The 22,846-nt window shown below is 40.3% G+C and overlaps 3 protein-coding genes across 6 annotated transcripts in view; 2 read left to right on the top strand and 1 right to left on the bottom strand.

Annotated features, from left to right (window-relative positions):
• The window catches only part of LOC115748448 (protein PELOTA 1), a 33,096-nt gene extending 10,502 nt beyond the window's left edge, over positions 1-22,594 (top strand). The window contains exons 2-17 of one of the 3 annotated variants that reach the window (XM_048281108.1): positions 15,575-15,658; positions 15,824-15,906; positions 16,256-16,331; positions 16,761-16,835; positions 16,925-16,981; positions 17,157-17,202; positions 17,921-17,996; positions 18,893-18,968; positions 19,041-19,073; positions 19,174-19,242; positions 19,369-19,475; positions 20,373-20,445; positions 20,575-20,613; positions 20,998-21,092; positions 21,887-21,993; positions 22,234-22,594. In XM_048281108.1, coding sequence (XP_048137065.1) covers positions 15,608-15,658; positions 15,824-15,906; positions 16,256-16,331; positions 16,761-16,835; positions 16,925-16,981; positions 17,157-17,202; positions 17,921-17,996; positions 18,893-18,968; positions 19,041-19,073; positions 19,174-19,242; positions 19,369-19,475; positions 20,373-20,445; positions 20,575-20,613; positions 20,998-21,092; positions 21,887-21,993; positions 22,234-22,307 — 1,137 coding nt within the window. In that variant the 5' untranslated portion in view covers positions 15,575-15,607 and the 3' untranslated portion in view covers positions 22,308-22,594. Of the gene's footprint in view, positions 1-15,520; positions 15,659-15,823; positions 15,907-16,255; positions 16,332-16,760; positions 16,836-16,924; positions 16,982-17,156; positions 17,203-17,920; positions 17,997-18,892; positions 18,969-19,040; positions 19,074-19,173; positions 19,243-19,368; positions 19,476-20,372; positions 20,446-20,574; positions 20,619-20,997; positions 21,093-21,886; positions 21,994-22,233 lie in introns of those variants that run through there. The other 2 variants (XR_004016223.2, XM_030684934.2) reach the window with 2 other exon arrangements.
• On the top strand, positions 1,849-2,775 carry LOC115748399. The gene has a single exon (XM_030684877.2). It carries the CDS (start codon positions 1,849-1,851, stop codon positions 2,773-2,775), a length of 927 nt encoding a protein of 308 aa, XP_030540737.2.
• Positions 9,940-12,824, bottom strand: LOC115748387 (probable UDP-arabinopyranose mutase 5). 2 transcript variants are annotated; one of them, XM_030684864.2, is made up of 3 exons: positions 12,509-12,824; positions 11,350-11,479; positions 9,940-11,136 (listed from the first exon to the last, which is right to left on the bottom strand). In XM_030684864.2, the coding sequence occupies exons 1-3, from the start codon at positions 12,620-12,622 to the stop codon at positions 10,091-10,093; spliced, it is 1,290 nt and encodes a 429-aa protein (XP_030540724.1). In that variant the 5' UTR covers positions 12,623-12,824; the 3' UTR covers positions 9,940-10,090. The 2 variants fall into 2 exon arrangements, with proteins under 2 accessions (XP_030540724.1, XP_030540721.1); XM_030684861.2 differs by having other exon boundaries at positions 9,940-11,266; positions 11,350-11,421; positions 12,509-12,647.
• Positions 22,595-22,846: the final 252 nt, after the last annotated feature.

The raw sequence follows: 22,846 nt of genomic DNA, 5'->3' as shown, positions 1-22,846 counted from the left end.
CTGGAGAAAGATCACTTTGAGAATTGGAACATTCCATTATGAATCTGCAATCAATTTATGGGAGACGTAATGTTCCGAAAGATGAGGGAATGAGTTGAAGAGTCACTAATCTCACGAGATGACGGTCTTAAGGACACAAGCAGTGTTGGCAGCATTGACCGATAATCATTCTGTCAATATCTATCATCACCATCATCAGTCATTTTTATAACTGGGGCAATCATTCATCGATACTATATCGGTATCAATGGAACTTCAATCTCCGGAGATGATAGGGGTCATTTTTGCCTGCCGAAGTGCCACACTCCTACTCATTAGCAAGATTTATCTCCTCCTTTTCCTCCTCCTGTATTCGTTTGAATCGAAATTAGAATTAGTAAGATTAATATCATGTCAGTACACCCCACGGATCGGTCACTTGTCGGGAAAAATTTCAGAATTCTGATGTCGTGTTGTGAAATGACACTCGATTGCAAACTGGCTCTATGAAGTTTCTAACATTCAGTCGCGTCAATGAAGTGTTGTGACGTAAAAAGAAAATTGAATAGGAAGGGAAAGCACAATTGAACAGCAGAGTCAACTTGAAGGATGAGTACTGCGGACAGGCGGACTGAATCTACTTGCAAGAACTTACTTTGACAGAAAAAGAGAAATGTCACTTGGATTGTATAGTTAATTTAGAAGCTGACTTTGGAATTTGATATGCATAGACTTAGAAGTTAGAACCCATGAAGCCTGAACCCATAAGTACTTTCAAGTACAGATACAGGGAAAAAAACAATTCAAAGCGATTGCTACTTACAACCAGAACAAAGCTTTATTAGTCACAAGGAATGGTAAATTCTCTCTTCATTGGGAAGAGCATAGCCAATGTGATTAAAGAGGAATTCACTTTGAATTCAGATGGGACTACATGGCACGTTGAGCTTTGCCTGCATTTGTTTTGACAGATTGCTTTGCATCTTCAACTTTGCCCAGAACAGTGTCTTCGGCCTTTTGGGTTGTCTCTTTAGCTGAATCCCATGCATTCTACATGGTTTCCTTTGGTTTCTCGGTGGACGTTGTGCGTCGCTTCTGATACGTTGGAGGCAATGTCCTTCGACTTCGCCCGAATTAAGTGTCACAAGCAAAGGACGTCAGTGAGATCATCAGAACAGCTTAGGGAAGCATAATGTGTACGTTGAAGTTCACATCTTCAGCCATGGAGGCAGCTCTGTTTTTTATGTTTTCGCTGGCTTTAATGGCTTTGTCCACTCCTTGTTTTACCGTCTCCGCGGATGCCACTCGATGCGAACTCGCCTGCAAAAATACCGACATGGGTTAGATTACCGTTCCAACTTTGTACTTACAATTGACAATCTGACTTGTATCAGTATACGCACTGGCTCGCGAAGTATTCCACCCGAGTTTGGCAGCCCGGAAGTTCGCATGTCTTAGAGCATCACTATCTTCGGTCTCCCGCGAACCAAGACTAGATCGCGAGCCGCATCAACAAAGGCTTTGTTGGAGCTGTGTCCCAGTGCTGCTGTTGTTTTTCTTGTCGTTTTAGTCTTTTCTGTTTTGCAATCAAGTTTGATTTGTTAGGTAGTTAGTTTGTTAGCTATTTTCTAGGAAGTGGAACAAGTCAATTTTTGCACGTTTGTGTGCAGTTCAAAACAGGTTCCTATTAAGCTTGTACTAGATAGTTTTCAAAGTTAAGGATTTTGGACTTCCATTCCATCTCTCTCTTTGCAAACAGAAAATTATGATAACTAATTATTCATCAGCATTAACAGTGGTATCAAAGCTTTCCGTGAGATCTTAAGGGACTGTGAAGTGAGGGTAAGCGAGCCCGCAAAGACAAAGCCGATGGAGGCGGGATCAAGTGGATTCTCTGCAATGGCTACTCCAGTCTTTACTGGAGAAAATTATCAAGCTTGGGCTGTCAAGATGACAGCATTCTTGGAGGGTCATGATCTATTGGAGGCTGTGGAGAATGATTATGAGATTGCTCCACTTCCAAACAATCCGACCTTGAATCAAATAAAGTTCCATAAAGAGAAAACCACAAGGAAGGCCAAGGCAAAGTCTTGCCTGTATGCTGTTGTCTCACCCCCTATCTTCACAAGGATCATGAGATGTGATTCTACAAAGGCAATATGGGATTGCTTGAAGGATGAATACAAGGGAGATGAGAAGATAAGAAGCATGAAGGTGCTGAATCTCTTAAGGGAGTTTGAGAGACAAGAGATGAAGGATTCAGAGTCGGTGAAGGAATACTCTGATAGGCTGATTGAGATAGCTGAAAAGATAAGAGTTTTAGGGACTGACTTGAAGGATGAAAGGCTGGTTCAGAAGATCCTGGTGCCTCTTCCAAAGAAGTTTGAAGCCACTATAGCTTCTCTAGAAAATACAAGAGATTTAGGCGACATAAAGCTTGCGGAATTGTTAAGTGCCCTGCAGGCACAGGAGCAAAGAAGACCGATGAGAAGAGAAGAGCCTGTAGAGGGTGCACTGCAAGCTAAAGTGAAATTCAATGATGGAGGCAAAGGGAAGAAATGGAATCAATCCAAAGGAAATGCAGGTGACTCCAAGTTTGCAGCGAAAGAAGGAAGTTCTAGTGAGTCCGGCAAATGGAAGAAGAATAAGAAGCCTTGTCAACATTGTGGTGGAACTACTCATCAGTCCTTTAGATGCTGGAGGAGGCCTAATGCTAAGTGCAGAAGATGTCACAAGATGGGTCACATCGAAGCAATGCACAAAGAGAACAATCACCAGCAAGCGGGAGAAGCATAGATAGTAGTGAATGAGACCGAGGAAGAACGCTTGTTGTGGCTTCCTATTCTGGTTTTCCCGTTGAGAATGATGCATGGCTGGTGGATAGTGACTGTACCAATCATATGACCGGCAATTTGAAGCTGTTTAGGAGTCTAGACATGTCGATCGGGTCCAAAGTCGAAATTGACAATGGACGAGATATCGAAGTGCAAGAGAAGGGTACAATGGCTATTGAAGGAAATCAAGAGGTGAAGCTGATTAGTGATGTTCTCTTTGTGCCAAAAATTGACCGGAATACGTTAAGTGTTGGCCAATTAGTTGAGAGGGGCTATAAGGTGAAGTTTGAAGGAAATGAATGCCTTATTGATAATGCAGATAGCAAGGAAGTGCTGAGAATGCCAATGAAGGACAAGTGCTTCCTGTTCAAGTCACAAGAAATGCAACAAATGGCTTTGAAGTGCAATGAAGAAAATGCATAGCTATGGCATAAAAGGCTTGGACATGTTCACTGGAAGAACATGTTGTTTATGCAGAGGAATAGCTTGGCAGATGACTTGCCAAGTTTGGAGGAGGAATTTCCACAGTGCAGAACTTGTCTTCTTGGCAAGCAAGCTAGATTTCCTTTCAAAGGAGGAGGCTGGAGAGCATGTGAGAAGCTGCAATTAGTCCACACGGACTTATGTGGACCTATGTCCGAGTCATCTCTCAATGGTAGCGGGTATTTCATTACTTTCACAAATGACATGACTAGGATGAGCTGGAGTTACTTTCTACAAGCCAAGTCCGAAGTTGTTGATGTGTTTGTGAAGTTCAAAGCCTTAGTTGAGAATCAGAGTGGGAAGAAAATTCAATGCTCTGGTCCGATAATGATTCTAAGTATCTTGCTCACAAGTTTAAGTTAAACTGTGAGGAAGCATGCATTATGCGGCAGTTCACTGCCCCCTATTCACCTTAACAGAATGGGGTCGATAAGAGGAAAAACAGAAGCATTATGGAAATGGACGGATGTATGATGCGGGAGAAGATGTTACCGAAGAAGTTCCGAGCCGAGGCGGCTAATACTGCAGTGTTCTTGTTGAACAGATTGCCCACAAAGGCCTTAGAGAGGTCAACACCTTTTGAAGCCCGGTATGGTGTTAAACCTTATGTAAAGAATTTAAAATTTTTTGGGTGTTTGTGTTATACGCATGTTCCTCGGGTCAAGAGGGACAAGCTAGATCAAAGAGCCGAGCTTGGAGTCTTCATTGGATACAATCTCCAATCAAAGGCTTACAGGATTTTTCAGCCTATGACAAGGAAGGTAACTGTGAGTAGAGATGTTGTTTTTCTAGAGGAAGATGAGTGGAATTGGATGGAAGAAAAGAATGCGGGACGGAAGAAATCGCAAAAACAACAACCCGCAACAACCGTACGGGTTGATGAAGTTGTGAATGGATTGAAAGATACTATGGATGATATGTCAGTAAGAGGCACAAGGTCACTTGTTGAAGTTTATGAAAGAAGCAATGTGGCGGTGCTTGAACTAGCTAACTTTGTGCAAGCTAAGGAGGATTAGAAGTGGATTGCAGCAATGCAAGAGGAGTTGGCAATGATTCGGAAAAACCACACACGAGAGCTTGTTGACGGACCATCCGACAAGAATGTGATTGGGGTTAAGTGGGTGTTCAAAACAAAACTTAATCCCGATGGTTCTCACAATAAACACAAAGCTAGACTAGTTGTGAAAGGCTATGCTCAAATATGAGGAGTAGATTATTCCGAAACTTTTGCACTCGTTGCAAGACTTGATAATTAGGCTACTATTAGGCATTGCAGCAGAGAAGGGGTGGCCTATATTTCAACTAGATGTTAAGTCTGCATTTCTGAATGGAGAGCTCGAGGAGGAGATTTTTGTTGAACAACCTGAAGGCTTCAATGCCAAAGGGCAAGAAGAGAATGTATACAGATTGAGGAAAGCTTTGTATGGATGAAGCGAGGCTCCAAGAGCTTGGTATGGAAAGATAGACAGATATTTGCAGAATTTTGGCTTTGTAAGAAGCTTGAGTGAGTTCACTCTTTATGTCAAGAAGGTGAATCACAACGTTGTAATTCTGTCACTCTATGTAGATGATTTGTTGGTGATAGGGAATGATGTGGAACCGATAAAGAGGGTGAAGCAAGGTCCGTTTGCAACTTTTGAGATGTCAGACTTGGGAAAGATGGCTTGTTTCCTAGGTCCGGAAATCAAACAAACTTCACATGAGATTTTCATCTACCAAAAGAAATACATGAAGGAAATTTTGAAGAAGTTTCGGATGGAAGATTGTAGAAGTGTCGGCACTCCTATGGCTGCTAAGGAGAAGCTACAAAAGAATGATGGAACAGAAGTGGTAGATGCTTCAATGTATAGAAGCTTGATTAGATGTCTCATGTATCTCACAGCAACTAGACCATATATTCTATTTGCTGTGAGTGTTTTATCCAGGTTCATGAGTAGTCATAGTTAGTTACATTTGGTCGCTGCAAAAAGGGTCTTGAGATACATCAAAGGAACATTATTCTTTGGTGTGAAGTTTAGGAAAGGCCAGAAGTTTAAGTTGCGGGGTTTTTTTTATAGTGACTGGGCGGGCTCGGTAGATGACATGAAGAGTACATTTGGGTACTGCTTCACTCTTGGTTCTGCTTGTTTCTCCCGGTGTTCCAAAAAGCAGGAGATTGTAGCTCGATCCACCGTAGAGGTTGAGTTTATAGCAGCTACTGCAGCTACAAATCAAGTTTTGTGGCTGAAGAAGATAATGAAGGAATTGTGGTTGAGTTCTGGTGATTGCATTGAAGTTTATGTGGACAATCAGGCTGCTTTAACAATATCACATAATCCAGTTTTCCATGGCAAAACTAAGCATTTTAAGATCAAATTCTTCTTTCTGCGTGAAGTGCAACAAAGTGGTGAAGTTAAGTTGGTTTATTGCAAATCAGAAGATCGGCTTGCAGACATGTTCACAAAGCCACTTTAGGTTGAAAGATTTGAGCTGTTAAGAGAGAAAATTGGAGTTTACAAGCAAGAACGATCCAAGGAGGAGTTTGTAGGAGATGTGTCCCGGTGATGCTGTTGTTTTTCTTGTCGTTTTAGTCTTTTCTGTTTTGCAGTCAAGTTTGATTTGTTAGGTAGTTAGTTTGTTAGCTATTTTCTAGGAAGTGGAACAAGTCGGTTTTTGCACGTTTGTGTACGGTTCAAAACAGGTTCCTATTAAGATTGTACTAGATAGTTTTCAAAGTTAAGGATTTTGGACTTCCATTCCATCTCTCTTTGCAAACAGAAAATTATGATAGCTGATTATTCATCGGCATTAACAGGCTTACTTGAGTGGACCTTTAGCCGGCGGGCAGAAAAACCGCATTGGCTTTCCGGGCGAGACTTGTTCCCGCAGAATTTCCCAACTTGGAGAGTGAAGCTACCGTGCTTATGCTTTGAGCTCGCCATCTTTTTCCTACCCTCTCGTTTGCTTACGTTTTCCGAGTGAATTTTTCTCGTCTCTTAGGATAGAGAACTGCGGAAGAGATCGGACGTGCTCTATAAAAGAAGCGTAAGACAGAGAGATTGTAATAGCCCCAAACCTCCGATTAGCTTATCCTAAGAAAAAACTATGTACGAGTATTGATTAATTAGAAATTGGCGACGAGTTGACAGGGCAATGCATCATGCATAAACTTAGTCCCAATAGAACAAAGTACCCGAGAAATTGGGAAGATCAGACGGAGAGTTTGGGTGAAAAACTTTAATCCAAATCGAGCAGATGAGGTGCAACAGGGCTAATCCACCCGGCCCGGCCACACGACAATACACAGCCTTGAACTCGAACGCGACTAAACCAACGAGTGGTCCTTCCTCCACATAAACTTTAGAGCGAATAACCTTGTAGTGAATTCATACCGACCTATTGGATTGGACTTCGGTAATTTCTTTTGTAGATCGACTTATCCACAAGGGTTCACCATAAAGGCGTTGCCGCATAGGAGTCGACGGATCCGGCATTCTAATATGCTCGATTGTTATTAGAGAAAATGATGTCGAAATGACGCACGAACAATCTTGGATTCGCCTTGGCTACTGCGGATTGGCGCCACACTCCTTGAGCCGACCTTGACACTCATGGTTTTGGCGTGACGGCGAGGCGTCGGCACAATGGCGGCGCAGCTAAGGAAGTTTAGAGAGGAAGAGAGGGTTGTTCTAATGAAGGAATAACAAAATGAATTGACGTCAGGGGCGTATTTATACGAAAAGAAGTCGAGTTAGCTCCTGGGGGGCCACATGGTGACACGTGGCACCTCCTATGCCACGTTCCGACACGTGACTCGCCATGTGTCCACCCACCAGACACATGTCATTCCGCTAGGATGACACCTATCCCTCTCTAGGCCACGTGACCCTCTATGTGTCCAGGGATTTCCATTGTCTTTGTCCGGTCCCAATTTCTTAGGTACTTTGTTTTATCGGGGACTAAGTTTAGGCATGATGCGTTGCCATATCAACTCGTCGCCAATTTCTAATTAATCAATAGTCATACATATTTATTTCTTAGGATAAGCTAACTGGAGATTTGGGGTCGTTACATATATTGCTTTGGATCTTTTCATTCACCAGGAAGGAGCGCGCTTTCCGCAGGCGAATGGTTGATGATTATCGCCATACAAAGACCGTTCTTTTGGATCAAAAACTGGACCCCTGCGATTCAGGACATGCAGACATGCAGTTAAGACTCTGAAATTTCACTCCTCCACGTATAGATAGATTACTTGGGATCAGATCAGAGCATGTTGATCTCGCAATGTATGATCAGGTAGCAAACAGTATGAGGAGAAAAAACAAAACAGAAGACAAATAAAATCATGTTAATCCAACAGTGCTTTCTTCGTTATATGAAGGTGGAGAAGAAAGAAATCTTAATTAGTGGGACACACGACAGTTAAGAAATCAGGTTCTGTTTATTTCACGAAAATTTCTTGTTGAAAATTTTTTTTTTTCATTTTTTTTTTTTTTTGGTATTTTGATGGCTTAGAAAGATGAGTTGATGGAAATTCTTTAAATAGTCGAGGAAAATCCATGCTTAAATTGAGGAAAATAATTTCGTGTTTAGAAGATCAGAAATCGTTTTCTATGATACAACTGGATATTGGGTTTGGAATAGAGACGTTTGCGCTTGGGCATGGGAACCCAATGCTCGTATTCGGGTCCTTTGTAGTTGGGCCTAGGTCCTAGAGGCCGTGTCCATAGAGGTCAGAACCGGTCCTTAGAGGCCAACCCTGGGACACTAGCGCTCGTGCCCGGGTCCTCGATGGGCATCAATAGGACCCTAGTGCCTGTGCCCAAGTCCCTAGCATCCATCCCCAAGTACGCTGCTTCCAAGCTCGGAATCTACTTCTTGGTTGCCATGCCCGTGTTCACAAAGGCTAGGCCTAGCCCCCAGAGGTCGGGTCGTAGACCCCAGCACCAAGGCCTGGTCCACATAGTGTGAGCTCATGCTCGGATGTTCGGTTCCCACACCCAAGTCATTGGCGCTCAAACCCAGGTCTACAGAGGCAAGGCCCAGGTCCATCGAAGTCATGCCTAGATCGACAAAGGCCAAGCTTGGGACCTCAATATTCGTGCCCAGGTCTTCGGCAGCCATTCCCACATACTCGACTCCTACGCCCAAGTCATTAGCACTTGAACCCAAATTGATTGAGATCGGGCCCGGGCATTCGGCTCTTGCACTCAAATCGTTGACGCTCGAGGTTGGGTTCACAGAGGCTGAGCTTGAGCCTCTCGACACTAGGCTTGGGACTCCAGTTTGGTACATAGCCTTGGGTCCATCGAGGCCGAGCCTGTTTCCCTAGAGGCTAGGTTTGGGATCTCAATGTTGATGCCCGGGTCCATCGAGGCCGAGCCCATTTCCTCGCATATCCAAGTCCCTCGAAGCCGGGCCCAAAACCTTAATGCCCATATCTAGGTCCCGGACGGTAGTGCCTGAGTACTCGACTCTTGGAAGCAAGTTGCCTGTGCCCATGCCTGAGTCCTCGCAGCCATGCCGAGGACCCCAGGTCCCCACCGAGCCATGCCTGGATACACGGCTCCTATGCTTTCTGGGTAGCCAGGCCAAATTCCACAAAGGCTGAACCTAGGTCCCTCGAGGCCAGGCTCTCATGCCCGGTTCCCAAGTGGCTCGTTGTTGCTCATATCACACGAATACTTCATGTCTCTTTAGAAAAATTAATCAAGTTTTCTTTCCCCAAAAAATGAAAAATAAATTTCAATCCGTTCTTCGATTCTAGCCAAACAACGAAAAGTATTATCATTTATCTGAATTTTTCTTTTCAGATGTCATATTTTCCATGAAACTCACTGAACCCACTAAGAAGCAAAGATTCGAAGACGAATGATAAGTGGAGACTGATCTGGGAACAGAGAAGTCAGGCAAAGAATGAGAGAATGCTGCTGGAGACCAAATGTTGCCAGCCATAAACAAGTGATTGAATGCTTTTCAATACTGTTAAATTTCATTTGGTTTCATTGAAGTACCAATGAGATTGAGAATTTGGATTGCAGTCCAAGCACATGAGATGTTGAAACTTCAAGAATGAACTTATCTTAAACGTGGGAATCCTCTTTCAATGGCGAGCTAACTCGAGTTTAAATACCGATATATTGCGAGGAACTCGTGTCGTTGTAGGTCGAACAAACTAATGTATCTCCACCAGAACACCAGAGTCTGATCACAACAAGCATTTTCTCAAGAAATATAGAGATGCAGCAAGCAACTTGCTTATCCATGTGATCCAGTTCTACGCAGGTTTAGGAATCCAAGAGGATGGCTTCACTTCGAAGATGTTGACTACGTCAAGCATACATCAAGTGAAGATGTCTAAAAAAGTGTTGCTTGGTTGTAATTTTTAAAGTACAGGGGAAAGGCTTGCTTTAGCATACTGGTCCTGACACCAGACAACATCTGCTATGATCATGTTAGAAATTGAACAAGAAAGAAACAGTAATAGTAAATTTCCTGTGTTTTCCAAGTTGAGCATCTCAGAAGGGGTAGCCATGCTCCTCATCTAACCTTTATCAGTTGAAATGGGCAAGTCTCAGTAGCATCAGCCATTGTGGTCATTGACAACACTGGATTATCAAATCAACAACAATTTGTGGAGTCCACTGATAAAACTCCATAATCACAAAAACAACACATAATTTATTCCAAATGCACAAATCTAAGTACTTGACTGGGGGTAACAAGTCAGAATGGACCATAAAATTTTCGAGATGTGCTCGAGTGAACAGAAAAAAAATTATGAGAAAATGTAGCCATTACTCTAAGGACTTCTACTTTCCCGGGGAGCCCAACCCAACGGCCTTCCAAATCCTGATCCACTCGACCATGGCTTCAGCAGCACGGGTAAACACAGGATCTGTTGGTCCAAGCTGCTGCTTCACAGTCCCTGCCATTTCGACCACACAATCCTCGGCTGTAGTTGCAGTTCGGGGAAGTCTCACCGACTGAAAGAAAGGCACCAAATGTTCCATTAGCTTCACGCCTTCCCACTCTTTCTTCAAACTCTCTACAGCATCTCCCCTGTCCTTCCTCCAAACATAAGGCAGCCCACTTTTCACGCCCAAACACAAGTGATCGCACACAACCTTAACACACATTCCACACCATATGTCCTCTATGGTTTCCCATCGAAATTTCCCTTCAGCAGCCAGCCTCAGAGCAGGGAACAAGGCTGGACCTACCGCCTCGCGATCAAAGGCTATGTTAATTCCACTCATTGGCATCATAGCCCTTGTTGGAATGGTCAAAACGGCATCGACATATCGAGCATTTCGCTCCCCTGGTTTAAGAGCTTGTGTGGGGGCATCATAGTCTGCTAAATTGAGCCAAAGTCCACATGACAAAGCACAAGCTACGCCACTCCGCAAGCTGAATGGATAGCCACGCACGAAGTCTGCACCCTTGCGATAAGGATCGTAGAGTGTGTTAAAGAAGAAAGGCGTGGCTGGGGTGGTAAGATTGAATATGTGCTGTGCCACAGCATCCACAAAATTACCAGTACTATCCTGAGCTGGTACGCAGTCATCATCAATCGATATAACATACTTCTTTCTAGACACAAGGAAACCAAAATAGCGGCATGAGTATCCGGAAAATGAAATTGAAGAAGAGGAACCAACAACCCGGTCTATGTCCGACTTCGTGTAGACGTCAACATCAAAGCCATCAGGTATTTTAAGTTCCTCTTTAAGATCAGGGTCTTTGACAATTATCAGGTGGAATCGGGAGAAAACGGATCTCCATTCATTCATAAAGGATGTGAGGTCAGGATGGATCGCTCCAATCACAATATCAACCTCGTTTTCCTTAACGCTTGCTTGAGCCATGCTGCCAAAACCAAGTCAAGTAATCAATGAGCAAAACTTTCAGACCTCAAAACCAGCTGCTTATGGGTCTTCACGAGAGTTCATAAACTTCCACCCAATATCAAAATTTTTCTGAGCACCCTGAAACATGAGAACCTCATAACATCAATCAAACAAGAATATATATGGTCAGGAGTGAGGCTCAAAAGGCAAGTGGAACTCACTGGTAGGAAGGACAGGAACAAGGACAGGATGAATATTTAGGGCCTCGATGAATGCAAGAACCTCATCTTTTCCTGTTGCCAAGAAAAGCTTCAGGACCCTCTCAGTCAGCTTTCCAGCTCTCAATGTCCTCTATAGGTTGTGAAAACAAGTAGCTTTACTTGACCAAGTATTATGCACAGTACCCAACATATGCAGATAATATTCCTTACAGTGCATGTAGATAAGTTGCATTGCAAAATGGGAAAAGAAAACTCAATGGTTCAGGAAAGTGATCACCTCAGGGAACTGGTGGCAAGTCAATTAAATTCAAAAATATCGCAGTATCAGGAAGTAATCATGATGATGATGATGCAGCAAACCAATAACGTATTTGCTCTCTGTTTTTCAGCAGATATTTCTTATTGACCAGAAAATCAGGAATCAAAGCAGAAGGTTACACACTTATGCAGCTTCAGAGTGACTAAAGGATGGATAGACAATAATGGCCGAGCAAGTCACGGACTGCACATCTCCGCAAATAGGAAAACATCAGTCACATAACAAAAGATGCAAACTCGACCAAACGCATGCACCAGCATATCAAAGAGATAACCCATCCAGAATAATGCTAGCGGAAACTGCGTGCATAGAAGGCATGAATTGAACAACTATCCGAGATACAAGAAACTGTCCCAAATTTGAAGCTCTAGTCACAGCACAAACAAATCAAAAAGCTCCCCAATCACATATGGGTCAACATGACACACAAGCTGCGTAACATTTTGCACTCTGGACATACCCACGAAATCATCTACCGCTATGACACAAAACTTCAGTCAGTGTCACAAGCTCTCCTATCTTTATCAGATCTCTCATATGCGCGAACCCAACAAACAGCAGCTTTCCACACAATCAATTTCCACAAACCCCTTAGAGGCACTTTCGCCAATCGAACGGAAGTAAATGCCTAACGAGATCAAGATCCGAATCTACGCAGCAGTTCCCGTTCACAACGATTCAACCACATCCCCGAAACACATCAACTGCCCACCATTTCTAAGCCCAAACAAAAGTCGAGGCCGGCTCAAACTCCGAGGTTCCGCTCGTAGACACAAAAACAGAACAAAACAAAGAAAACCCATATAGAGATGCACACAGAGAGAGGCAGAGAGAGCTTACTAGGAACAGATCGAGGAGGACGTGATCGGGGAGCGGGGAGAGATCGGAGAAGTGGGCGAGATTGAGGACTGCTGAGTCAATCGAGAGAGAGAGCAAAGATGGCGGGTTTCTCATTCATCCACCCACAGCTATTTATCGTACTTCTCTCTCTCTCTCTCGCTTTCTCTCTCATGAACAACGAGGGAGGACAACGTGGGTGTTGGGTCCGAGTACTGCTCCGTGATTGCTGTCCGGCAAATCGAAAGATCTCTTTTTTATGCTTTTTCTTCTGGTCTTTCGTCTTCCAGACTCCCCCCGCCCTGTGTTATCTCCGTCCTCCTTTTTCTCCAAACACGCCATTGCTTGCACACACCACGCCACACCTCCTTTGACTTCGCACGTGCTGGAGACCTCATTCGCACGTACTCCTTTTTCTTTGTACCTGTTTTCCATCAAAATAGAAAGAAAAAAGAAAAAAAAATTATTTCTTATTCTTGAGAGAGGAGAGGAATATTCTCTCTCAAGAAACCTGACAGCGGAGCCAAGCAAGAGGGGAGAATTACATAACATGTGACCAAACCTCCGGTCATCCTTTGATGCCGTAACTTTTTGACCGAGCATCTGAATGTCATAACATTAAAAAAAAAAAATCATTATAAGTGCCATAAGATTCTACGTCACGCTTGATTTTTTTTTTTCTGTAAGAAAAATTACTGATGTCACCCAAGTAGACTTTTTTTCTTCAATTTTATGGCACTCCACCGATCGATTGAAAAGTAATGACACAAAATGAACGCCGTACGAAAATTATGAATTGTATCCTCATTATAAGTATTGGAACCACAGAATTTCAAAAAGCATAAAGTCTTTAATAAGTATTGACTAGAATCAATGTGCAACGCACGCAACCTATGCATTACCTAAACAAATTCGAATAATTTTTCTTTTTAAGAGTAATGGGTAATTTTATAATTCAAAAGGGAAGGGGGAGCATGATAATACTTCTGAACGAGAATCTCTTGCTTCGACATCTTTCCATTCTCAACACCTCTCTTTCTCTTTACTGCGAATCACTCTCTATACTTACTCCCAACCATGCCTCTGTTGTCGGCGCTCACCACCGCCAACCGCCGAACACCATCGCTTGCTTTCGTCGCCCACAGCCGTTGTTGGGTCACCGTCTCTGGCATCTAGAGTAAAAAAATAAATAATATTTTTAATAATAACAAATTATTTAAAATAATTAAACTAATTTAAATTGCGTGAGGGTTTTTTAGCAATATCATTTTTCTTAATAAATTATAAGAAATAAATATTTTATGATTTAGTTAAATATAGAAGTATTTAAGTAAATAATTGATATGAGTCGGATATAGGTCGTTAAATTTGTATTGTATGAAAATAGATCAAAACAGATTAAAATAGGTCGGACCATATTCAACCCTATCTAACTCACCTATTTGATACCTCTAGGCATAGGCAAGGAAGCACTGAAACTACCTGTGCTTTTAGCGTGGATATATGAGCCCGCCCATAGTACTTATTAATACAAATTTTCCCATAGAATTGGTTCCTATTTGCATAAATAATTAAATGATAAATTATATGTAAATCCATCGGTATTTGCCTTTCACGTTTGTTGAATAACATGCATTTTAGGTTAGGATTAATAATTTTTCGTAAAATTTTTGTGTTAATAATGTTTCAAAAGTATAAATTTTCAACGATTACCAAATAAATTTTTGTTCTGGAAGCAGAAATTTTATCCTATTATTAAACGCATTTCTCTTATCAAAAATCAACTCCTGGAGTAGAAGTACAACTAGAATAATTAACTTATGGCCAAAAATTAATTTTTGAAACAGAAATGTTACCATGCGTGCCCTAGGTGGGCAGCTTTCCTTTTTGTTGCTTTTACAAGTTTAGCCTCCGGAAAGGCTTTTTTTTTTTTTTTAATGAGAAGGCCGAATTAAAGTGGAGAACAAAAAATGAGGCATTTTCTTTAAAACACAATAGATAAGATAAATTAAAATTCAAAAAAATTGAAAGTGACATAAATGACACTTTTGAGTTAAATATATCAATTTCAACATTTAGTTCTTTTTATCAAGATGGGTTAGAGAGGTGTAATTTGAACTAAATATATGAGTATTAACTTGAAATATCAATTAGTGTAGGGTCAAGAAGATAGAGAAGATATACAAGAGATGATGTCACCATAAGATTTTACTCTAATGTATTTTTTAGATAACATGGTAAGAGAACGCCTTAATTACAAGGTCGCATCATCCATATTGACAAAACCAAACTCAAGTCAATTGAAAAACTTGAATAAGCAAACCAAGGCTGAAGCTACACAGGTAACATAATTTTATAGTACTAAAGATGTCAACTATTTTTTCAATTAATGAAAATTGAATGATAAATGTTATTTATTTCTTATCAAATATGAAGCTGCAGATACTATTAATAGCTTTAGTGGCATAATTGTTAAGATATTATTTCCCATTTATATTTGATAACCAATTGGTACGACTTTAATTCTTACTTTATAAATTTTAAAAGTAAACGAAATATACCTAATTAAAAAAGGCCAAACGTAATTATATTGTTTTTTTTTTTGTGTGTAAAGTTAAATTGTTAAAAGATGTACTATCAAAAGTAATAACCATTCGAAACGTTTACTTAATTTTTGATTTTCGAAAGTCTCTAAGATAAGAAAATTTTGTCGTCTAATCCGGACAGATCATTAACCATGAAATTAATTTTATACATTTCCACCTAAAAGAAATCAGATAATCATATCTTTTTTTCTTGTTTTTTCGGGGGATAATGAAATAAAGTTCCCGAAACAAGAAAGTTTATAATTTGTTCGAGACAGATTATTAACTAATGAAATTACTGTTATAAGTTTCCATGTAAAAGAAAATCAGATAAATATGTCTTTTTCCCTTGAATTTTTGGGGGAAGAATAAATAAATAATACTTTTGGGAAAAAAAACAAAGGATCGCAATAAAACCGAAAATAAAATGGGAAGTGGGTAACGACTCGGAAATTCGTTTGCTTTGCTTCACAAGTCGAGAGAGAGATTCCAGGTTGAAGCTTTTGCGGTAGAAACCATGAGGATCGTGCGTAAAGACTATGTCCGTAATGGACCCGGAAGCGTTAAGGTACACGCCACTGACGAATTTCTCGAATTGTCCATGAAAGTTTCCATCTTGATGTGGATTTTAGGCAGGGGTTGTCTCGGTTGATGTGTCTGCAGCTCGATTGAATCACTTGTAATTGTAAGGAATAACAAAGCTCTCTGTGTTCTTTTTTTATTTTTGGGTCAGATGGTGCCGGTTGATTCGGATGATTTGTGGTTTGCTTATAATCTGATTGCTCCTGGAGATTCAGTTATGGCCGCCACTGTCAGGTTCGCTCAAGTGATTCTTTCCTTGTTGCTCTTTTCTTGAGTGAGTTACCTGATAATTGCTTTAAGAATAGTCTTGGGCTTGAAATTTTCTATGCAAGTTGCTGTAATGTCACTGATGCTGCCATTAAAGGATAGACTGTAGATATTCTCTGCTCTGCACGACAGTGGAGTTTGCTTCATTTTGTCGTGTTTCCTGCAGTGTACAAGGAAAGAGTTCCAATTAAGAATAAGCTGGCTGGTTTCATAGTTAGTCGGCGGGCCTATTCAGTTTCAAGAAAAAAAATTGTGCACAACTATTTGTTGGTTCTTTCCTTTAGCCTCGATTTCGATTGAACATGTAACATTACAGGAAGGTACTGAGAGAAGCGGCTTCTGGAGGTAGAGATGCCGAGCGAATTAAGCTGAAGTTGGAGATAACAGTCGAGGTGCTACTTTTTGTCCTTTTTTACCTGTGCTGAAATGACAGGTTCGATGCCAGATGGATTTTTGTGTCCTTATCCTGATGTTGAAATGATGAGGTTAGCAAAAGAGGATTGGTGTCAGTTGCTGAGGTTGTTCGTGAAACTAGCTTCACTAGGGAAAGGCCAGTTGAAGCTTGCCTTTCTAAACAGATTAGACTAGTGCATTTTGGGTTTATCAGAAGGCTGGTTTCAAAAAACGTCATCCCAGGGAAGAAGATGAGAGTATTACAGGCATATGTCTGCCATCTTGTTAGTAAAAGGGCAAAGCTGCGCTAAAATTTATTTACGATAAAATTTATTTACGATACTACCAATTTTTTCTTTATTACATTACTTGGATATGCACTCAGGTTTTTTATCCATTGATACATTTGTTTCAAATGTTCTTGTCAGGCTGTGGATTATGATAAAGTGGGGTCTGTCTTGCGTATTCGTGGAAAGAACATTCTTGAGAATGAATACGTAAAGGTACACAAATACTGTTGAGTCAAACTCCTTTCTGTAATACATAGACCGGACGTGTTGATGCATTACTGACGTGACCATTGTTTCCATAGATGGGTGCATTCCACACTTTAGAACTTGAGCTGAATCGGCCATTCGTGTTGAGAAAGGTACACTCTATATTGAGTTCCTTATTATTTTCAGCGTGTTTAGCAATGTCTAGTCTGTCAGTGTAATTATTGGGCGATCCAACTCAAGAGCCTTTCAAGTGACTGGCTTCTTTTGATGAGATAAACTGTGCCTGGTACACTAGTTCATGGGATCTTCACTGTTTCTATGTTGCAGAAGGTCTGGGATTCACTTGCATTAGATGTACTCCATCAGGCCTCTGGTATTATTTTCTATTCGTTTGAGAGAGCATTCTATTGTTATGGCTACATGCATGTCTTCTAGGATAAGTCTTTGGTTTCTACATACAACCCCCCACCTTACTTGTATGTTAAATATGAACAAGTATCACCAACTCCTGAATCCCTTCTATGGACAATGTAGATGATCTGCAGAGTCTAGAAATTAATGTGAGAAGAATTCTCTTTTATTGTCGATAAATGAGTGGATCGGAAACTTTAGGGTAGCTAAGTAAAAACATTTAATCTTAACAATGACTAGAATTTGTTGTACAACAAGAGATAGAGTAACATGAATTGCCTATTAATCCCAAGGGCCAGGTTTAGTGCTAGCCAAATGACTATTTTGGTTTAAACCCTGAGCCATGACAGAGAGATTGAATGCCGAGAAACAATTGGTCATCAATATGGTTTTAGAGTGGTAAATAAAAAATGAACACATCAGTTGATTCAGAATTTGTCTATTGACTGTTATGTTGTTGTTTCATTTCTATATCAGAAGTCAGCTTTAGCTCTTTGGGATGTTTCTACCTCAGTCACCATTTGCTTCAGTAACTTCAAGATATGAATTCTTGACACAGTTCTTAGAGTTCCTTCTAAGAAGAGCCATGCAACTCTATACTATAGATTCGTGGAAGCCTGTGTTTTTTTCTTGTTTAAGGACTAGCCTCTTGCAGTAGAGTCTAATCTACGCATCTGCAGACCCTGGAGCAAGTGCTGATCTTGCTGTGATTTTGATGCAAGAAGGATTGGCACATATCTTCCTTATTGGTAGAAGGTATGATTATGCACATGATTCACGTCATCTTTAGAGATTGTAGTTAAAATACTTTTATTACCACTGGTACCCACTATGTTTTTACCTCAAAGGTGTTGATGTAAAGGGGAAGCTTATTGAGTGAAGAGTGTGTTTCATACCATTTAAGTGGGAGAATATGTTCATCCTCTTTCAAAATTTTCTGGTTCCAGCACTCTATGATCGCCATAAGCTTGTAGTGGCAGAATACTTGCTGTTAGTGGGTATTTAGAAGGCATCAGTTGCTTCTGATAAATTCTGATACGAACGTGGCAGTGGATAGCCAGACCTTTTGGCAGCAATTTTTTTTGTATGTGTGTGTGGCCTTTTTTTTTTTAATAATGGACATGCTACATCAGAGTGTTGTCTGTATAGGAATTGAATATGCATTATAGACATGTAAAAATATGGAATTTTGGTGGAAGAATTTGAAAGTTTTGAATTTGATGTAGTTTTGGCACAGCATCGGTCCATATGATGCGTTTAGCTAAACAAGTATTTTTTAAAGATCCTACCCATTGATATGGAGATCGTGATGGTACATCTCCCCAATGACTCATTCTTGCTTAGAATCTCCGAAGCTGTTGCTGCATCTTGTGCTTCCTGTTTGGTTAGTGACCTTTCGCATAAATGTCTAATACTTCAAGATCTTGTCAAAGGCCTCTAGTAGACTTCATGTTAGGGAAAACATATCTATCTTAACATTAAACAATATATTTAACTCATTGTAGAATACTGTATATAGCGGGTTTCTTGTCATGTTCTTTTTTTAGTGGTTGCAGTGTTGGGCATACCTTCCATTCTTTTACTATCTTCCGAGGAAAGTTCTTTGTCGACCATATAACTCTTGTATAGTCTATTTCTGGCCACCCTTGCAGCATGACAACTACTCGTTCTCGGATAGAAACGTCAATTCCTCGCAAACACGGACCTGCTATAGCAGGTTATGAGACGGTATGTTTGTTACCTGCAGTCAATGGCAATAGATATAATGAAAGTGTGATCTCTTACTGTGTGCCTTTGCAGGCTCTGAAAAAGTTCTTTGAGAACGTTTTACAGGTTAGTTGATCATTGGAATTGTTTTAGGGAAATTAGGAAACTGCTGTCTTCATGTGGATTCTTGTGGAAAGTTGCTAACTGTTTTCTTCATTTGTATTAGGCTTTCCTGAAGCATGTTGACTTTAATGTAGTACGATGTGCTGTTATTGCCAGTCCAGGCTTCACAAAGGTCTGGGATAAATTTCATTTCTACTTCCTTTTATTTGGATTTTATCCCACTAGATAATAGTGCTGTTACAAGGCATGGAAGATTTCCTGATTATATATTTATATGTTTCTTTCATCTATGAATCAGGATCAATTTCATAAGCATCTATTATTGGAGGCAGAGAGAAGGCAGTTGAGGCCTATCATAGAGAACAAATCGCGGATAATGCTTGTTCATACAAGCTCGGGATACAAGTATTATCAATACCTTTGTTCCTTATAGTTTTGATAACTAAAAGCTGCTATGTTAAGACAGTACTCTGTAGCAACCTGCAAATCGTAGGAATGTAATCTGTTGCGGTTCCTGAATTGGTGAAATTTGAAACACTGGTGTTTATTCAGGAGAATGTGTCTCAGCTGACCTATGAGACATTGTCTAGACAAAAATAATATATTTTGGTTTTGGAACGTGTCACTAGCTGAAGTCCTTCTCCAATTTCTATAGTTAAAAAGTCCAAAATGCTGTCAAGTGCTTCCAATTAGGGAGATATGTACCATTAGTGCCTTACAATCTATCTGAAGGATATTTATTAAAGGATATATCTACTTTCGTCCCGTGTATCAGATCTTATTTTGGCCCCGTTTCATTTTTTGATATATAAATTTAATTGATAACGTCCTATAAGTGATACCATTTTATTTGTAGTGATTTTCAAGGGATTGGATATAAGTATCTGTTTTCTCTGCATTTCGGCTTAACTCCTTTTTCGAGAATATGAGTCGTGGATATCCAATCGTTCCTTTAGAGCAGAAAAGTGACAGTTAACTGGTTATTTTGTATGCACCGAAAGGACTAGAGAACTATCGGCCAAAAGTAACGACTAGACAGTGCATCTTTCTGTCGAAAGGGATAAAGGAACATGGTAGGACACTATACTCAAAAGAAGCAGACTTTAGAGATGATGATACTGTTCGTTTGTCAGTTTGTAATGTTCTTGGGGGATGTAGTGGCCATATGCATCTTCTGTTAGCTCTGAAATGTGTATTTCTTCAGGACTAGTCTCATTTTGGTCAATCATTTCTTGTCGTGCTAATTTAATGTGACCGATAAGCAGGCTTCATTAATCATATTATGCCTTTGCTAATTTACAGGCATAGTTTAAGAGAGGTTTTGGATGCCCCAAATGTCATGAATATGATAAAAGACACTAAAGCAGCTCAAGAGGTACGTGGTACTGAACCAAAAAATTATTTTATTGTTCATTTTCTGTATCAAAAATTGTATTAAGTTCTTCATGTGACAAAAAAAGGCATTGCCTTGATTAGAAATTTTCACTGTATCACTTCATTACAGGTCAGAGCTCTCAAGGATTTCTTTGACATGCTTTCAAATGTCAGGTTCTTTTCTTTTTTTAACATTTGGCATTCTCTCTTTATCTGTTTATTGATTGATGCCTTGTGATAAGCATTTGGGAAATGACTAAACAGGCATGTTAGATGATTAGTTACTTATTGATTGGGCAAAAACCACAAAATAGGTTTTACTTGTCAGAACAGCTTGATCAAAACCATAATTGGATTCATGTCAAAATAGGCAGTGGTACTGTTGCTCTATCACCAATAAGGAGATATTGAAACAGGACGTCTTCCATTTTGATGGATTATTGTTGCAAATGTTGTTTTGAATTTATCCTGATTTTGTGCAATGAGGATTGTTCTTGTTGTTGTTGTCGTGGTTGTTGTAATCAAATCAAGCCATTACATGTAATATATTTAGGACCCGGCCCGGGCATGCTATGGACCTAAGCATGTGGAGGTTGCCCATGATAGAATGGCTGTCCAGACACTCCTCATCACTGACGATCTCTTCAGGTTAGCTTCATTACAGTAGCTACCTGGTCTTTATGCCTACTGTAGCTGCTTGCTATCTGCACAACCTTCCATCTTAACATATGTGTTGTTTTTCTCCTTTCCACATTGACATTGTGTAGCAATTCAGTCCTTACAGAGACAACTGTTCTTTTCTGCAGAAGAAAATGCTTGAAGTGTCCATAATAGTTGTACTATTAATGACTATAACGATAACAATAATAAATCATTCATGAAATATCTCTGGCTGTTCAGGATAGCATTTGAATAAATCCAAACTAGTTAATGTACATTGCAAATCCTTCATATGGTTATACTCTTCAAGGAATTACAGTTGGCATCGTGGTTTGGGGTTACTCTATATTTTGCATGCCTATTTTCATCTATTGCAGAGAAATGAAAAGTGCTTGCACCGATCCCAAATACCACTAATCTTGAAGTCCCTACTTCGGGTGAATGTGATTTTATTTCGGGGATGGATTAATTTACCCAGCTACTCTAGCTGCTTAGCATGCTTCAAAAACTCCGTTATTAGTGCGACTGTTTATTTGAGTACCATTAAACAAGAACTTTTGGAACTTAGTGAGAATGCACAAGCCCTCTCTCCGTCTTCCCTCCCAATCCCATCTCCATTTCGATTTGGTCTGTGTTCTATGTCCTAACTATAACTTGCTTTTTTAATTCCTTTTCCAGTAACCCCTTAGTATGGCTCGTACACCCTCATTCTACAAGCATGAAATCATTCTTCATGATGTGTTTAGTTTTTCTGACAAGCTCTTGGGGTTGACTTGACCCAGAAATGCCGATGTAGAGATGAGGCAAAAGTACGTCAATTTGGTCAACTCAGTGAAGGATTCAGGAGGCACTGCTCATATATTTTCATCCATGCATGTGTCGGGAGAACGTAAGCATCATTTGCTTCCCTTCTTTTGTGTCAGCTTTAATGCATGTGCTGTGTGCTATTTTTTGTGAGTATAATTGGAGCCTTCAAGCATTAACTTATTGAGATGAAGTATTTTTGGCTTGTTGAACAGAAAAATGAGGATGATAAAAGCTTTTGATTCTGCATATATTATAGTACGTCGGTTGGTATAAGATTAAGCTTTTCAACTGTGAATAAACCGGCTTACTACTTCCTGAACAGAACTTGCACAGTTGACTGGGATTGCAGCCATTCTTCGCTTCCCTCTACCTGACCTCGAAGATATAGAGATGTGATCCTGTCATTGCGATAAACTCGGAGGAAGACACTACATAAGACGAGGAAGATGCAACTTGTGTACATAGTCTGTCGTCAGTTTCTGAGGGAAGACACAATAAAAGAAGATTTTTGTCAAAAGTTGTTCTAATTATGAACAGAATGAGGAATTTGCATTGTAGCAATCCTCTGGCCATGTGTTTTGTGTATCAAAGGATGTGGCTTATTGTGCCATGTGATGGTTGTGGCATTGCATGTCTCATTCTCTTGGATAAATCACCAGTTATTCGTCGTAACTTTCATAATACGTCATTCAGTCGAAAAATCGAGGGCGATACATAAGTTCGAGTTTTGGATGTCCTATGCAAATTATGAACATGCAGGATGATCGCATCAAAGTATTTTTGATTGGCTCACTGTGCCATAAGTATGGCTGTGGCATAGCATCTTCCATGCTTTTTTTTTAGAGTCTCTGGGGTTCTGCTTTAGTGCACATAGCTTTAGTGAAGAAATTGGCTCTTGGACTGCAGTTCCTCAAGCAAAACAGTAAATAGGATGA

This window comes from Rhodamnia argentea, chromosome 6, assembly GCF_020921035.1.
Source record: "Rhodamnia argentea isolate NSW1041297 chromosome 6, ASM2092103v1, whole genome shotgun sequence".
NCBI lineage: Eukaryota > Viridiplantae > Streptophyta > Magnoliopsida > Myrtales > Myrtaceae > Rhodamnia > Rhodamnia argentea.
The sequence above is the reverse complement of the archived record's forward strand: the minus strand, read 5'-3'. Positions and strand labels throughout refer to the sequence as shown.

Coding starts and splice junctions, on each gene's coding strand:
- LOC115748399 (XM_030684877.2), top strand. CDS start 1,849: ATGGAGGCGGGATCAAGTGGATTCTCTGCAATGGCTACTCCAGTCTTT.
- LOC115748387 (XM_030684864.2), bottom strand. CDS start 12,622: ATGAGAAACCCGCCATCTTTGCTCTCTCTCTCGATTGACTCAGCAGTC. Junction 11,480..12,508: donor TCCTCCTCGATCTGTTCCTA/GTAAGCTCTCTC, acceptor CACAACCTATAG/AGGACATTGAGAGCTGGAAA. Junction 11,137..11,349: donor TGTTCCTGTCCTTCCTACCA/GTGAGTTCCACT, acceptor GCATGGCTCAAG/CAAGCGTTAAGGAAAACGAG.